Source organism: Delphinapterus leucas, chromosome 1 (genome assembly GCF_059928025.1).
Source record: "Delphinapterus leucas isolate spDelLeu-1000000601 "Yukka" chromosome 1, BTC_Dleu_Yukka2, whole genome shotgun sequence".
In the NCBI taxonomy this organism is placed as follows: domain Eukaryota; kingdom Metazoa; phylum Chordata; class Mammalia; order Artiodactyla; family Monodontidae; genus Delphinapterus; species Delphinapterus leucas.
In genome coordinates, this window is record NC_143129.1 from 54,569,368 (window position 1) to 54,586,873 (window position 17,506).

Below are 17,506 nucleotides of genomic sequence, written 5' to 3' on the forward strand. Positions count from 1 at the left end.
GTAATCCCATAAAAGAATGAAGGTAAGGAAGACTGTTGCTGACATTCCATCTTCCCAGCTCCAGTGGTGATGAAAGCCATGGGAAAGAAATTGTGACGGGAAAATACACAAAATCTGAGAGTTGGACAAGATCTCAGAAGTTTCCAACCCAGCCTCCAAGGACCTAGACCATTTTCTTATAATCAAAACCGTCCAAAAATGTGGTGCAGTAATTCTTACTTATCAAAATTATATGTCTTAAGGCTTGAGAGGTTATCTTTGATGGAACTGCAGAAATGGGGGACTTATCCTAGAATTCTTGGTTTTATTTAATTGATAGAATTATTGAGATTAAAATAATAAACCCAACACTAGGATTAGAAGATGATGCTGCTCCCCCAGGGAGAATGAGACAAAAAGTTGCCCTCCAAATGGAGACTCAAAGGGACCACTGGACCCGGGGACTGATTTCTATCTTTTTATTAAAGAAGCCATGATGGTCAAATAAGGAATGATATGGGCAGAAGGAAAGAATGGACAGTATTTCCTGAAAGGCTTGGGGAGTCTGCTCCGTCCTGAACTTGGCAGCTAAGCTGGTGTCCCATAATCTTCTCCCTCTTTTGGGAGGGAGGCTGGTTATAGTTCTTCTAGTCAAGAAGCCCTGTGTCCCATAAAGAGATTCTCTGCCTATTTTTAAACTCCTCCCCCGGACATAGTATTTTTCTGATTAGAAAAATTTGCCCAATTTTTTCCAACTAGTTTATCTGGTTAATTATTTATTTGTTATTTCCTCTAAGATGAAGAACATTTATTAATCAAAGAAAATCTTCTAGGACCAGGATGTCCTTGGAACTTCGGGAAACTCTGGAATTCCTCATAACTAGCTGGGCTGAGCAGACGTTGACATCCGGAAGCTGCTGCCCATCCCCCTTGAGAGTCCTGGCAAGGATTCACTTCCATGATCTCCCTTTTGAGTGGGAGCAAAGAAACACATCGAGTGAGAGAGGGAATCAGGCCGATTAATTCTTTACAACAAGGTTTTATTTATTTATTTTCTTTGACCCCCACCCAAAAAAAAAACAACGAACAATTAAAGTTGTTCATCTTTCTTTTATTTTTAATGGTTTTCCTTTTGGATCCAAACGAGCATTTATATTACAGGATATCCACCTGGTTAACATGCAGTGCTGAACTCTGGCTTTGGGAGAGATGCACCAATACCGTGGGCAGTCCAGCACTGGCTGCCATTCCAACACGGTCACTGAAGGGGCGTCAGGCTGGCACACCACAGTGGATGCTGCCTGTAAGGAAGTGTCTCGAGTGCCTTGACTCACACGTGTTTTGTAATGCAGGTGGCAGCATTTTAAAAGCCTAAGGAAGATGACCCAGTTTCCCTCTTGGTCCCATCTGATGTGCTCATCCTCTAAGAGCAAACCAAGCAGGGGGAATGGCCTGCCCTTGGGTCCCAAAGGACGGAGGGCATGGCCTGGGCACCCTGTTGTCCACTTCCTTGCAGTGTTATCTTTTGAGGCTAGTGCACCATGTGGAGTTTGAAATCTATTCCTGATAAAGCTTATCTCCTGTCCCGCTAAGTGCCTCTCCTCCCTCTCTCCTCCTATGGTGCTTGTGCCACTAGGAAGATCAATGAAATCTCTCCACTACTGGCACTACTATATTGAAGAGCTGTTAGTTAAAGTCATCGAGATTGTCTTCAGGCTGCTTGAAAGCAAGAACCTCCTTTCTCTCCATCTCCCAAGTCTGGAAATTTTTTTTCAGGGCTCTATTAATCTTCTGAGGCCTTCAAATCCACTACCTAGAGTGGAAAGAACCCCTCTGCCCCCGATATCATGCTAACAAGTTGACCCATGATCTGGCATAAATGAGGATCCCAGGTCACACTCCTCTAAGCCTTCCTCTACCTGGGACCAGCTGGTATTTCTCACCTTAGCCTTGTCTTTGTCCTAGAGCTTGTTTTCCCCACCTCTACCCCACTCGTCCCAGCTATGAAATGCCCTGCACACTTAGTGCTTTAGATTTTTCTCCTCTGTTTGTTTTTCTGGGTGAGTTCCCAATCTTGGACTCAGTTTGAGTGGAGATGGACGGCTCTCTAATGTCACCAAGAAGGAGGTTCCTCTGCAATCACAGCACTTAGGGTGGCTTTGTATAAATTTTGGTTGGTCACAAAACCCCAGGGTAGAAAAACACTGACTGAAGTTTGGCCTGCAGGCTAAGTATATATCTCCATGGGTAGCCATTAAAATATAATACCTATGTTTTTACTAAAGCTGTTGGGATCTGCTTAATGCTACCTAGCTCCATATCAAATGTAACTAAGACCAGGACTACAGTATACTTTAATTGGCAGTTAGATTACCTTGTTTAGCCCTCATTTCCTATTACTTTTATTTTTTTTTAAATTGGTTAATGGCACTTTGAAGCTTTGCAGTGTGTTTTTCCTGCTCATCTCTTATCAAGATTTCTAATAGATTTTGAGTGGTGGTTCTTCTGTGTTACAGGCCATCACTAGAAGAAATTAGAGGACTGGAAGGAAAACTGAGTCACCAAATAAGGTCAAATGTGAACCTGGCAGTTTTGACTGATTTAGTCTCCTTGCAGTTTGGGGGTCCCCCTCTGAGTGAACCAAGAAGGAAGTGGTACTGCCTGGTACACATTCTCGGATCTGGTCCAGAACATAGAGAATAATCCATCCTTATCTCTGACAAGCTGGCAGAAGAGAGAGAGAAAGACCCACGCAGATTTCCAATGCTGAGTAGGAGAAGGGGTCTCAGGGAGGATCGTACGTGTTAGCTTGTGAGCATTGGATCTAAGACTGGTTCAGTGTCCACAAAGGAGATGCTGGAGTGGGAAGCTCTGAGCATGGACACTCAACTGCCTTCCTGGATTCAAAAAAGAAAGTCTGGATTTTTGTTGTTGTTGTTGTTAGCAAGCTAAGAAGAAGAGGAAGGGAAAAGGGGAAAACTAGAGGGTGAAATTAAAGTAACTCCTGGATTCAGGATCCATTAAACATGAAGTTGCTTCCAAAAAAAATAAAAAATGCTTACAGCAATGCCAAGAATGTCATAGGTCCTAAATGGGATATAGGGAGTGAAGATTTTTCTAAACTGATTTCTGGAGACTTAAGTGCTTTATTTAAATGATGAGTTAGTGACTTACTTGCAAACACTTGACACACCCGTGAACTAGCCAAGCATTAGTATTTTCATTTTCCTAATAAGGGAAAGAAAGTAGAGAGAGGCGATACCCTGCTGAAGGCACAAGTTAGTACAGAAGGCGGGGATAGATTTTATTATTTTTGACTTTCAATAATTTTCATTTACCAAATTACTACACCCTTTTTAAAATTTTTTATCTTTTCATCAAGACATAAATTTTGTATTTATTGGTTAAAGATGTCCTAGAAAAATTCTGTATCCATTCTATTATTTCCTTGGCTTTTCCTATGTTTTCAGAGTTTTTCAGTCTTCTAGATAATATGTTAAGTCCCTAAAAGGAGAAGAGACAGAGAAATGAGAGACAGAAGCTGACTTAGAAGGAGAAAGAAGATAAAAAGGAAACCAGAGAGAGAAAATAGAGCTGGTACTGTGTAACCTCAGATTTTGGACTTAAATATCACATCATTAAATTGGACAGAAATTAATTCCTAAAGAGAAGCTAATTCAGAAATAATGCAGAGCACACATTTACCCTTCTTTGCTGTTCTAGAGCAGGTCTCTTACCAAAAAGTGCAACTAACCAAAAAACACTCCCATAAATCCCCTTATCTCTTTTTACCTGATCTACTCAACTCTTTCAAACCCCAAGAAATAAGAATTCAGGGACCTCCCTCGTGGTCCAGTGGTTAAGACTTCGCCTTCCAATGCAGGGGGTGTGGGTTCGATCCCTGGTCGGGGAGCTAAGATCCCACCTGCCTCAGGGCCAAAAAACCAAAACATAAAACAGAATCAATATTGTAACAAATTCAATAAAGACTTTAAAAATGGTCCACATCAAAAATAAAATCAATCTCAATAATATATTTACATCACAGCATGACTTATTATAAAATCTCTTCTTGCATTTAGAAGGTCAAGATACCAGCCCCCCTATTTTTAGCATGGGGGGGAGGAAGTAAGACTATAAAAATAGAAGCGCGGTCTGGGGACACCCCAGCCTCACCAGCAATGTGATAGGATCTCCTCTGAGTCCCATTCTTGCTTCTTAACTAACTGGCTTGAATTTTAAGAGCAGCTTTTCAGGCCCTTGGGTAGGTTGGGACAATCTATGAATCAGTTATCTTTGGCTTGGAGTGATCTCTCTGGGATGCATAGGCCTCAGAGGCTCAAAGCAGAAGGGACTCAAGAAAAAGACGGCCATCAGAAACCAAAGACGGTTCTTTCCCTTCCTAGTCTTTTCTGCCCCCGAGTGGTACATCTATATCACTGACGGGGTGAGTTGTAGCACACGGCAGCTGACAATCGCCCCAGCAAGCTGCAGCTGAGCCTCTGCCACTAGAGCCAGCAGAGAAACCACTGGCTGCTGCTCTGTTGGGTTAGACTTGCCTATGATGACTGGGTGGCTCAGAGAGGAGGAAACAAACATCAGAAAGACAACACTCCTGACAGAGGCAGTGTTTATCAACGTGGGATCTCCTCTGATCGCCTCATGAAAATGTTAGGTCGCAACTCCTGAGTTAATCTCGTTTGGCTTTTGTTAAAATAAGAGTCTCAGTGTGGATATATAGTTATCCAAACCGGGACCTGATTCCTTATGGGGCTCCTGTCTGGAGTTAAACCATCATGCCCTGACTGGCCACTTTCAGGGGGCCACTGTCCTCCTTTCCTACAGCATAAAGTCCTCTTCCGAAATTCCTGGGAAGTGCTCAATGCTCTGGAACCCAGAGGGGGAAGGACAGACAGGATGGGTGAGAAGCAAGTGAGGAAGAATCTACCCCAAGGCATGGGGACGCCTCTCTTCACCCTGATTCTCTGCATACACTGGCACTGGGACTTTAAGATCTCAAACATAAGAGACATGAAACTGATAAAAATAGCAGTGAACGTTCCTTAACCTTCTCATAAAATCTCAGCAAAGTAGGTGACTTTCTGCTCCCCTCCTGTTACACATGCACCCCTTTTTCAATACAACCTCATAAGATGTATTATAGCTGAGCTTAGAAATTAAAGAATCTCTCAACTTATCCCTGGCTTGACCCACTAAAGAAATATTCTGTCCAAAAACGAGACATCTAGAGCAGGCTTTAGAAATAAGGATGTAATGAAAAATTGAGAACTTTCTTAAAGCATCAAAGTTATTCAATTTTGTTCCATTACTCCAGGAGAGACCTGATTTCCCTACGATGGGCTTTCATCGAGTATGTGGACGATTCATACACACCAGCAAGAGTTCTGCACGTTAGACTATCTCAGATCATCAAGTAACACCAGGTGAGTCCCCGACTGTATTTCATGAGGCTCAAGCATGCCCTAACGGCAGAGAGCCCAGCAGAGTCAGGCAGGTCGGCAGGTAAGCTTGGACTGGGTGGACTTAACCATCTCAGGAGTTGGGTCATTACTAACATGTGGCAAAACAAGGGCTGGGATGGGAGGACAGAGGGCGCCCAGGCTCATCACAAAGCCTATGTGAAGGAGGATATGTGTGGAGGATGCGTGCTGGCCGAGTGGTGGAACATGGGGTCTTCTCTTTGTGGTGGCAGAGTCAAGGGAAGGCAAAACCAGAAGATCTGGAGCTCAGCTTCAGAGAACTGGTATCAGTGATTTCGGTACCTCATAGAAACACTGAATGGGGAGAAGTGAAACCCAGATTAGAAATAGATTCCTCAGCTAGAAAAACACACAGCCCCACATTGGGCAGCTGTGTTCACGGCTCATGTTGAGCCTGGGGGACCCCCCAAGGATACCGTCCCGTCACGGTGTAGGTAAGTCTATCCTGACCCTGGCTCACAGGGCACCTTGGCCTAGAGCTCTACCCCCTTGTCTGAAGGCCTGCTGGCACTCTGCCCCCTTGGTGACTGAGACAGGCAGAGGGACACACACATGCGTACACGGAAAGAGAGATGAATTCCCCACCAGAAGTCTGTCTGGAGCCTTAAGTGAAAAGAGGAGTATCTAAACACAAACCTAGTTAGAACATCTCTCTGCCTTGGTTTCTTTTCTTTTCCTTCTCCTTCCTTCTTTTTCCCTTCCTCTCCCCACTACCTCCCTCTTTCTTATTCTGAGGGGATCCTGGAGACTCATACTGGCAAGGGAAACTGGACATACAGCTAAAGATTCTTCTGAGGGGACCTACGGTGCTGAGTTTGATCACGCTGTGTATCTCAAACACTGGTGGTGGTTCTGTTTTGCTTGGAATTTCTCAAGATGCTGCCATACTTTTTAATCCAAAGAGAAGCACAGGTTTTGAGATTTAAAGGTGTGTGTGTGGGGGCTCTTTTCAAGGGAAAGAGGCAGAATCTGACACCTAGGAGTGGATCTCCAGGTTGCCTACTGGGGGAAGGTTAGGGTTCATATTTATTCAGAGGTGGAAGGAAATCATTGCAAGATTATGCTAATGCGTTCCGTGACTTCATAGAAAATTGTCTTTTATTATCTGGTCTTAATAGAAGGGTCAACGCAGGCTAAGGGATTAGAAACCTGATTTCTTGGTCAGGGGGAGATGAATTAAAGAGATGAGTTCGTAAGTTCATGGGTACTACAAAAGCCCAAGGAGTTGGTCAGGGGCCTGCATCTACGGTGCAGTATGCCACTTTATTCAGGACTCAAGTGCTTGTGTGGATGTGAGTTTAAGGAGTTCAGATGTCCAGGAAGGTTTCCTGGCACAGCAAATCGAGCGTCTGTAATGTTGCTTGCAGGCAAATCCCACTTCTGCTAATGGCTCTGCCAGCCTCAGTGCCTCCTGTTGCAATGTTGTAAGACGTCACTTCAACACCCATTCTCAAAGCACAATGCAATAGACTCGCTGGTGCAGAATGGCCGTCCTGTGTCAGCCTTTCCCTCAGGAAAGCTGCATTTCCGAGGTGGAAGAAAGCAATTTTGTGCGAAGCAGCCCATAGCAGCACTTTGGCAGGAAAGGACACCGAGCAGGGGAAACCTTTAAGACAGTACAAGGCCCCGAGTCTGAGTCTCAGGTAACAATCCCACCTGTTAGGATCAGGGTGTTACGGAGTCACACTCCCAGTTACCCCTGAGCACACACGTGTGCTGAGTGGGAGAGGAAAGGGAAAAAAGACGAGGGTTTCAGAGTGGGAGGCCTACGTCTCTGCCTCACTGGTCTCCTGCCCCAGGACTGCTTTGGTTTGGGGGCTGACTCTGGGCCGTGAAGCTCCATCCATGTCTAGGACAGAAGGCAGGGCCATCACAAATGATTTTGCAGCCACAGGGTTGAATCTGGCTTTGCAGAGCTGATACGACGATGCCTTATTTCTATTTCCACAACAACAAAACAAAAAAACCCAAGTTCGTAATAACAGCCACTGACTGCTCCTACCCAAGACGTGAAGTCTGCCTGGGCCGGAGGAGAATACAGAGTGTTTATCCGCTGCGATCTCAGTTGGGGGCCTCTGAGTCGCCCCATGGAGGGTCCCGGGAGGCAGGTTTCATCTGCTCCTGGCTGGGAGAGGAGGGCCCTGCCTGGTACCCCCTGCAGGAAATCCTTCCACCTAACGGTGATGGTGCTGGAGGACTGGAGAGGGACATGAGGGGGTGATGTGTTTCCACCGAATGGATAATCGATACAGTGAAGGAGAACTGATCAGCTAAGAAAGGGCTCTCTTCTTCTCAGTGCTTATGAGTTTTGGGGGGTTAGGAACAATGTCCTGAGGTGGTCTTCTGCTCAGCTCTACTTTAGGGATGGGGAAAGCCCAGGGGAATATTCAGGACCACCGGGGCCCCAGGCCTGTCACCTTGTGTACTGAGGCCCCACTGGAGCCTGCTTTGCTAGAAGGAGCAGCCCAGGTCTAAGCTGAGGTATATTTACTCATCACTTTAAAGTATCCTGACAAACTGACCCTCAATCACAAACTGGCTGTGGAGGCTGCCCGTCAAGGGTCCCTGCCTCACGGGAGCTCCTCAGTAAACTCAGAGGGACTCTCTCATTGAAGCTTCTCTGGTTGCAATCTGTTGGCCTTTCTCATCTCTACGGAAGAAGTCCCTACCAGGTGATGTGTAGCTCACCTTGGATATGTGTGTGCTGCCCTCTTGGGGAGTGGCTGGGAAGGCTAGGCCACTGGCACTTGGGCTCACTGGCCTTGGCGCGGCACTGGCCTTGCTGCTTGGCAAAGAGGTCTTCTGCTCCTGGCTCAGAGTCTGGGCTGACTTTCAGCCGGTATGTGCTGGGCCGGCAGCAGCACCGATCCACATACTGAATTACCTCTATACTGGTTGGAAAACTGACTCTGCCTGAGCCCCTTAAGTGCCCCCCTGCCACACTCAGCCCCCCCTCGGGGCTCCCCCGTGCCTGGCATCTCCCGGGCTAAGTAAGGCCTGTCGCGGCATGGGGTGCCAGCGCTAAGGCCGGACTCCACTCATCACCTAGTGCCCTGGTCACACGGGTTGTTAAATACTTTGAAAACATCACCCTTACCAGAGCCTTCGGCACCTCCCTGGCCTATTCTAAACGAACACAGCACCCACTGAGTGGGTGACAGGCCTCAGACGGGACTGTAGCGACCAGCAGCAGCAGCTCTCTGCTCCTTTGCCCCCTCCGCTATGGTGAGGGCTGCCGGACTATGGCTTTGCTCACCCAGACCAGCTCTGGCTGCTGCCACCACAGCGCCCCGACCCCTTCCCCTTCCCCTTCCCCTTTCTCCTCCCTCTCTGCCTCCTACCCTTGACATCCAATGCTCCTGAACTCAGCCTGTGCTTCCTCTGGGGACGCAAGCCACAGGATAACGCATGAGATGCCGTCATGGTTGGCCTGGTGGCAGGGGTGCTGGCTGAGGAGGAAGGGCTGGTGAGGGAGGAGAGTCCTCTCCCAGGGTCTCCATGACTCCCCAGTTAAGAGCCAGAACGTCTTCCAGGCTTCTCAGGGCAACAGGCATAGCCACAGGCCGGCCTGACATCCCCACGGCTATAGAAAAGTGGGAAGGGGCAAGGGGAAGCAAAGCCATCCTTGTGTCCCTTCTCCCCTGGGAATAACCCTCCATGTTCTTGTATATTCCTTCCCCAGCAAAGAGGCAGAACTATGGCAGTGCCCATCTTGCCAAGGGACATACAGCGATTGGGTGGGTTTGACCAGTTTTCCTTCTGTCCTTTCCTTCCTCTTCTCTGATAATGCACGGTGTCCTTCTATCTTCTTCCTCCCTCTTCCTCCCCCCCGGGCCGCACTGGCTTCCCAATTGGGGTCTTGGTTTTCTCCGTGTTGAGAGAAGAGCATGCATCGGAGGGGGGAGCGGCCTCTAGCATTTGTCGTCTTCCTCCGTATCGCTCAGAAGGTCGCTGACAGCTCCACACGTCATGCCTGGTCCAGGCCCCCCGTGCCTCCGCCGCCGATAGTGCCCATTGGGCATCTGCCAGCTGTGCCGCAGGGGCGGGGCTGAGCCGATGGTGTTGGACCGGCCGAGGCTGGTCGCCACAGCTGCTTCAAAGGTGAGCGTCTCCTCCTCGCCACAGTCCGAGGCGTGGGAGTCTTCGTGCAGGGCCAGGTAGGGCTCAGAGATGTAGCGCTGTGGGGAGGAGGGGTGGCCCTGCTGTACGTACCGGGGGTCGCAAGACTCGGGCAGGCTGGCGTCATTGCCCTCCAGAGCTTGGGAGGTCAGTGGGGAGCCACCCTCGCTCCCATCAGCAGGTGGGGAGATGCTCCCAGTGTGTCTCATCAGGGAGCTGTAGGAAAGGAGGGGCCGAGGCTTTGGAGGGACAGGTGGGAGCTGCCGACGACTTCGTCTTGGGGTGCTGGTGTCGGAGACGGAGGGGATGGAGCTTTCACTGAGGGACCCTGTGCCCTGTGCGGCAGGAAAAACATGGCATGTTAGCCTGGGTTTGGCATCATTCCTACTTGGGACCCGGTTAAGGTCCCTAACCCCTCCTACAGAGAGCCACCAGAGTCCCCTCTGCTACCAGTCACATCCGCTCAGGGACGCAGAGATTACAGGAGACTCAGGAGCCAGTACCATGGAGACCAGGGTATGTCAACTTTCAGTATGCTTATGCATCTCTGGGGTCTTGTTAAACTGCAGACGCAGCTCAGAAAGTCTGGGGTGGGGCCTGAGATCCTGCATTTCTAACAAGCTCACAGGTGCTGTCGGTCCTTGGAACAAACACGTTGAGTAGCAAAGATCCGGAAGCTCACTCTCTCTAGCACGTGGCACGTTGAAAGAAAGATCTGAAGCTTCTGGGAAAGACAACTACATGAAAGGTAAACGAATGCTCTAGAGTTGCTCTGTCTGGGGAACGTTCTTGGGAATCGGATCTAAGGGCATGGCAAATACCTTCCCTCATCTTCTCTTTTTGCATCTGTGTTTTCAGTGGCGTGCTAAGACTAACTTGGCTTCTACACCCCCCCCCCCCCCCCACTTATCTGCTGGTTCAGGCCTGACACACCTAGTCCCAAGGGTCTCTGAGCCCAGGGGTTGGTACATGGACCTCCAGCTCGGTGTTGAGGCTTAAGGTGTGCGTGTAACCTAGGAACCACATGCTCAAGATCTCCTGGGAGATTCTGGGGTCCTTCCAAGTGCAGACTTCTGGGTTCTACTTTACAGCGGGTCTCACTACTGAAGCAGAAGCCTTGAGGTCCCAGTAATGTGCACTTATAACAAGCCCTAGGTGACTCCGTTCTGCACTAAAACTCGACACCACTGCTCTAGAAGTAAACTTCTCAACTGCGTCTGAAAGTTGGCTGTGGAAGCCCTTCCTCTTGCCCACTGCTCACTGCCGATGGGTCTCACATCTGGACTCCGAGAGTATTGGAGCAAGGTAGGGCAGGGAGTGAGGGATGGTAGTCAGGAGGAAAACAGGGCCAGAGAGTGTTTTCACACAGCTCTCGTAGCTGTATCTTAGACCTAGGCTGACGTTTCAGTAACTGGCCGGAAGGAGAGATGCTCTTCCTCTTGGGATGGCTGGAAGCTAGATAGATGAAGTTGAATTGATCTGACTTTTGAATCCTGTGTTGAGAGAGGAATCACCATTCCAACCAATACTAAGGGTCACACGACTGGTCAAAGCTTTTCTGGCTAAAAAACCATCCTTTCCTCTGAAATCTGCCTGAGATATTTATGAACTTATTTGTTGTGACTTTGTAACTCTGGATACTGAGAACGAAGATGGAATGACCCCTAGACACCATTGTCTTTCTTGGGGGGCTCTTTGGTTTTCTGTGAATCCATATCATTTCTGAGTACACAAGTGTTAAGTAAAAAGCTAACCTCTATGCACAATGGATGCAGTTTCCTGTGAAGCTGAGGTCTGTGTGGGTGCTGGATGCCCACATTTTGCACCTCATGTTAACAGCCCGCCCCTCCCTGTCTTCTGCAGAGGCTCAGCTTCCTCTCCATGCTCACCGGTCTGTTGGGGGTCTGCGACCTGCACTCGCTGGGAGACCGGGACTGATGACGTTCTGGGGACTCCCAGTCGGCCTGGGTCCCTCGCTCCTCGGAGTTGCAGCGGGAGACATCGGGAGAGAGAAGATGCTTTCGCTCTTTCGATCGTCCCCGCTCTCTGCCCCCTGAGCGGTGGGTGTCAGACTTGTGCCCTATGAGAGATGACAGAAGCAACTATCGTAACTCTGCCCATCCTGGCCGCTGAACACAAAGATAAGTCTTACAGCTTGGGACCAGGCCCCTCAAGGACCCTGGCTTCTGCAGACATGTCAACAGGTGATCTGAAAGGGAAGAAGGAGAGAAAGACTGGAAAATTACCCTTTTGTGAAGAGGTAAGTGTGCAAGCTGCCACTGGGAAGACTTGCAAATTCAAGGATACAATCACTCTCTCCTTCCATTTACGCTATAGACACAATTCAGGTAGAATCTCTGCCAGCCACGTGGCCCAAGAATCCTCTATGTCCTAAACGTGGGTGTGTAACTTTTTAGAGGGAAAATGGCACTAGCAGAAGGGAATTAAGAAGTTGCTATGAACAAAGGAAACACAGTTACTGTAATGCCCTAGGACTGAAGTCAAAGGATTTCCCTTCTAGTCCCCTCTCTGCCACTTGCTGGCCCTATGATATGGGACATGTCACTGCTTTTTTATCTTTGTTTCTTCACTTAGTAAAAATAGTTTGAACCAGACGAGTGATTTTCTCTTTCTATCAATATGACCCTTTTCCTTAAAAAACATAACTCAAATGCATAAAACAATTCCAGGTAGCACTGTCTGGGTCAAAGTGCAGTTAGTGGGTAAAGCTCCGCCCTTGCCAGGGGGTCTCTAATGCTTCCCTAAGGCAGTGGAGTGGTTTTGTAGAAGGCCCTTGGGAAAACTCTGTTTTAATGATTTTTATAGCCCTGGTCTGGAAGAAAGAAATCTCATCAGCCTCTGTGATGACTAGAGAGGGTTTTGTTGCTTTGTTTCACGATGTGAGTCAGACAGGAAACGCCCTTCCTTAAGGAGCATTGTTCCTTCTCTCTCAGCAACCCCATCTTTATCTAGATTCTGTTCCTGTGACTTTCAGTTCTCATCAGAAAAGAGGCAAACGGTGAAGACTCCCTCACCTGAGTCAGAGTTCAGGCGGTGGGCTGACAGCCTCAGGGAGGAGTGGTAACTCCGGCGACGCGACTTGTAGGTGTTTTCGCTGCTTCGCTCCATGGAGAATTCCTCCAGCCAAGAGGAATTTGAACGCTTTTCCCGAATAGTGGAAAATGAACGTCTCATGGAGCTAGGGTCTGTCACCACCTGGAAACATGAGCCCCCCAGAAGAACACAAGGTATGGATTAATTACTGAAATGGTCTAGAAGGAAGGAAGATGTAGGACTGAGATTGTTGAAGATTGCAAATTGTCATCTCCCATAAATCCCTTTTGCTCAGACCTTAGCTGGAGGAGGCTGTTCCAGAAAGTGTCTTTACGTTAACATAGTCACTGGGCTGGTGCAGAGCTCCTCTTCACGCTCAGGAAAGCAAGGAGCTGAGGGTCCTGTGCAAGCTGCCCATAGAACCATCTACCCTGGAGACCCAGCCAGGACCTGCCGTGAACCTGGAGCCGCTTTGAAACAAGTGAGGGCAACTGTCAAAAAGTCTCCACCACGAAAGAAGCATGGCCTTGCCGCTTGTTTTTTGCCCTCCTCAGAGAAGGCGCCACCCTATAGCGCTAGAGCTTAGGAGAGCTTGTAAATGAGTAGCTCCTGAGAATGCACTGCGCTCTCTCGATCAGTCCCACCCCAGCTCCACCTTAAACTCTGGCATTTTGACTTGCCACAGATGTTAAAACAGATCCACAAAAACTTCTTGTCTCTGTCAAAACTTGATGTAAGACAGACAGACAGAAAAAAGCCAGGAAAACAGACAAAGAAATGAGGCGTGGCCTGCACTGGTTAGGACAGACAGTCCTGACACAGAGCTGTGTGTGTACGTAACTGCATATGCGCTAGAGGAACCAGGAAAGGAGAAAAGAAGGAAAAATGCACAGGGGAAATCCTGGAAGATATTTCTTGCATGGCTGGTTGGGTCTTGAGGATGTTGAGCCCATCCGGGGGCCTGCCCTTTGGCTGGCTAGGCTGTTGTGGTTAGGGTTTCATTGGAAACACAGTGTGGAGGAGCAGGCTCTGTAGAGAAAGCCCATGAGCCAGGTTTTGCTTATAGAGAAGGGGTGGGGGCAAATCAAGGGCTCACCTGAAAATATCAGATGTGTGTTCATAACCCACCAATTCAATACAGCCCAGGATGCCACTGCATATGGTAGGTGGTGGTTGCGTTTTACCTGGGGATCCACAGTCAGGCGTGGCATAGAGGATGCCCTCCCAGATCCCGCATGCTCCTGGGTGTCCGAAGGAATGTAGATGCCATGGTTAGAGGGCTGCACGCTTTTTAATTCACTAACCTCTGGCTCCTAGAAATAAACACACAGCCAAGCTTGTGGGACTTGATTCCATCCCATTGCTTCTCACTTCCGGGGGATGATTCTGCCTCCTCCATGTGAAGAGCGGCTTTCAGAAGAGACACTTGCATCTCTAAGGTCTCAGTTGTACGTGTATATATGTTTGTGTCTGTGTGTGCACATATGTGGTATACCAGATGTCCCAAACAGAAAGCTCTAACTAGGATTGAGGGATAAGGATCACCTTTTCTAGTTAGTTATCACTGAGCAATGCTTCAGATTTTATAGCTTTGTGAAATTTACCTTCTGCATGTTGACAGTATGGGGTTTATTCTTGTAATCTGAAGAAGCCATTTGTCAATTAAACAGAAGCCACTATTTTAAGGAAAGTCACCAACTTCTGGTGTCAGGTTTATCTTCTGAAACCTTAAGACACGTGATTTTAAGAGCTTTCTTATGATTGAAACCATCCAATAATGGGGGTGGGTAGCCATCTTTCAGGAATGCTTTGGACTAGTGCAGTCTAATAGAAATTTAATGCAAACCACTTACGTCATTTAAAATTTCCTAGTAATTACATTTTAAAAAGTAAAAAGAAACATGAAATTTAATAATAGATTTTATGTAACCCAATATATCCAAATATTCTCATGGCAACATGTAATCAATATAAAAAATTAACGAGATATTTTACATTTTTAGGTACCAAGTCTTTGACATTGGTATGTATTTTACACCTATGGCGCATCTCAATTTGGACTAGTCACATTTCAGGTGCTCAATTACCGTATGTGGGCAGTGGCTACTGTATTGGACTATGAGAGCACTCGAGAGCTTTAAGAAGGTTGGATGGGAGATCTTTAGGGTCGTGCCCAAATCAATCATTTAATTTTCCTGGTTAAAGAATGTTAGTTTGGCAAATGTACGTGCTCTGTATAGACAGCTAGTGTTCATTGTGCAAAGAGTAGAGCTGCTTTAAAAATGTTTACGTGGGCCACCCAACAAAGAGACCTAGGAATATCTTAGACATCTGGAGATTATACCAGAAAAAAAGCATTTTACATTTAGGAAATGAAACCTAAAAACATGGGTTTATGAGTAGGGTATTATTAAAGGAAAGGGGGCCTGAGACACCCCCTTGGCCTCAATGACCATTTGGCTGAGCGGTTCCTGGTATGAACAGGAGGACTGCCTTCACAGGATATGATGTGTGCACCTGAAGAAGTTACAGTGTTTGTTTGCAGTATGTGCTTTATATAGCACCCAGGTCTGACTCAAAACAGATGTGACAACACTGCAGTCTACGTGGTAACAACAACTGCAGCCAACGGGTATCAGAGGTGGTGCAAGACACGCCCACACACACAAATCATGGCCATGTCCCAGGACGTTGAGCAGGGAGCCCCAAAGGATGGGCAGGAGTACACAGTGGTGGGTGTATAGCATGGGCTGACACCTGAATTGAATTACAGACACCAGTATTGACAATGAGATGAACATATATCCAAGAAGTCCTGGCACTACAGCTCAGCCCTGGGAAACCTGCAGAAAGGGTGATGTAATAAAGCCTCCCTGTGAAAGAAAGGACACGTCATTGAGATTTTTCTCACCAGACAGACACATCACCAGGCAGGCCATAAAATGATGAGAGGCCCTTTTTAGAATTAAACTATCTGTACCAATTAGTCCCTTTTCCCCCCTGAAGGGTACCCATTCCATCAGACATGCCCTCCACAAGCAGGCCACACCCACACTCTGCCCACACATCCATTCAGGAAGGCGCTGGGGTACACTAACAGTGGGGAGGGGTCAGGGAAAAAAATGAAGGGGAGAGAAGAACACAGGTGAATTAGAATCAAAGTGACATGGGACTCACTTAATACAAGCTGTCTATATAGACTACTGCAAAGGTTGGGTTTTACTCTTTTTCTTTCCAGACCAATAACCACCTGGATTTTAATTCTAAGCTCCAGAGGGAACTTGATCTCATGGCTCCTGAGCTAATAGTAAAGTCCATCATCTCTGGGAGTCCCATTTTAGCTTTGTATTATCAAAATCTAAAGTTCCATCTGTCATCCATTGGTGCCATCCATTCTTATGATGATTCATTCTAAGGCTCCCTCTCAAAGGCAAGATTTCATCTGTCACTTCTGCTTCTCCATTTGATGCCCAGGGGCGTAAATTAAGAGGGCTTGGCCTGAAGCACTGTAAGTTCCTGAAGCAGGTAAGGAGCCTCTGGGATTGTAAAACCTGAAGAGGGAGCATTTGTCAAAGAACATGAGAAACTCAGCTATGAAAGGCGAGACGGCAGGAAACTTTCAGGGTAATTGGTTGGACTATCAGAAAGGTTTTTTTTCTGATGGAGCAAGGCTATGGAATAAAATTTGAAAATGAGAGGGGGAGGGATCAGGAAACCAAGGAAGTATTTTTGAGGTCATGTAACTCATTCATTCACCAGAGATTGCTGTTCCTGGAATTGTCCATCATCAGCTGGGTCCATACAGGCCAACTGGAATATTTCCTGCGGGGAGAGTGGACTCATCGAAGGGTATCCACTCCGGCCACCCCTGCAAAGCAATGCCAAGTTCAGAGGTAATGTGTGCATGAGAGAAAGAGAAACAGTCATGACGTAGTTGTCATTGCCAATTCCCACCCAGACAAGACTTCCTCCCCAGCAAGGGCAATACCCTTTAGCCTTGGCTGGCTTGCAAGCCTGATAACTTACAGGTGGCTGGCCCTAGAATAGAAAAATTTTTTTAAAAAGCATTGGAAAAGAGGAACCCCTGTTTTCAACCTGCATTTGGAACCATTCATCATTTTGCTGGCGACTAGCATATCTGTGGCAAATGACATCATTTGTCACACTCAGCCATATGGAAGACCAATGCTAGATTGTAAACCTGTTTCTGCTCAGTTTCTCCATTCGGCAGGAAAATGCCATAGTTTAAAGTGAACAGTTTGTTTAAATATTAAGCAGTCATGGTCTTTTAAAAAATTTCCTCCACTCTCAGGAAGAATATGGTTTTATTGTGCCAACATCCCTGGCCAAACCAAACAATTCAATGCCATGAACATTTATTGAAGGACTGCTCTGTACCAGACACTGCTGGTGTATGAACTGCATGGAACGATTTCAGAAGAGGTGAAAGAGGTGACAACGTCTGGGTCGATGGCTATGTGGGAGGATGCTTCAATGGTGATGAGGTAAAAAAGGACGGGGGCAGAGTTGGCCAGGTGTTTAGGGGCCTCTGAATGAAAAGCATGGAGAGCTGTTGCAGTGTGCCTGTTATTAAACCACGGTTTGGTACCTGAAAGACACCCTCAGCCTATGGGATCCACTGGGCTGGTTAGGAAAAAAAAAGAGGCAGCCAATCTTTCTTTCCTGAGAACTTGGCGCTGCTGCTGCCACTCATTGCTACTAGTACAGTAACAGCTCCTCTTTGACCTAAGCCAGCACGCAGACTGAGCTTCCTGATCACGGGAAGAGGAAAGTGGTCAGTGACTGGGGCAGCAGCTCCCTCAGTGGGTGTGGGATTAGGAGGGAGAGATGGG

The 17,506-nt window shown here is 47.5% G+C and overlaps 2 protein-coding genes across 4 annotated transcripts in view; one reads left to right on the top strand and one right to left on the bottom strand.

Moving 5' to 3' along the window:
* The window catches only part of ZNF648 (zinc finger protein 648), a 239,900-nt gene that overhangs the window by 213,567 nt on the left and 8,827 nt on the right, over positions 1-17,506 (top strand). The window contains exons 1-6 of one of the 2 annotated variants that reach the window (XR_016392966.1): positions 9,286-10,115; positions 10,221-10,347; positions 10,691-10,904; positions 11,463-11,859; positions 12,595-16,546; positions 16,966-17,158. The gene's annotated coding sequence lies outside the window, so the exon portion shown is untranslated. Of the gene's footprint in view, positions 1-5,314; positions 10,116-10,220; positions 10,348-10,690; positions 10,905-11,462; positions 11,860-12,594; positions 16,547-16,965; positions 17,159-17,506 lie in introns of those variants that run through there. The other variant, XM_089910346.1, reaches the window with a different exon arrangement.
* CACNA1E (calcium voltage-gated channel subunit alpha1 E) overlaps positions 9,286-17,506 on the bottom strand; it is a 645,631-nt gene continuing 637,410 nt past the window's right edge. For both annotated transcript variants that reach the window (XM_089910334.1, XM_089910338.1), the window contains 5 exons: positions 16,410-16,521; positions 13,838-13,966; positions 12,635-12,815; positions 11,489-11,679; positions 9,286-9,934 (listed from right to left, as the gene is read on the bottom strand). In XM_089910334.1, coding sequence (XP_089766460.1) covers positions 9,392-9,934; positions 11,489-11,679; positions 12,635-12,815; positions 13,838-13,966; positions 16,410-16,521 — 1,156 coding nt within the window. In that variant the 3' untranslated portion in view covers positions 9,286-9,391. The remainder of the gene's footprint in view (positions 9,935-11,488; positions 11,680-12,634; positions 12,816-13,837; positions 13,967-16,409; positions 16,522-17,506) is intronic.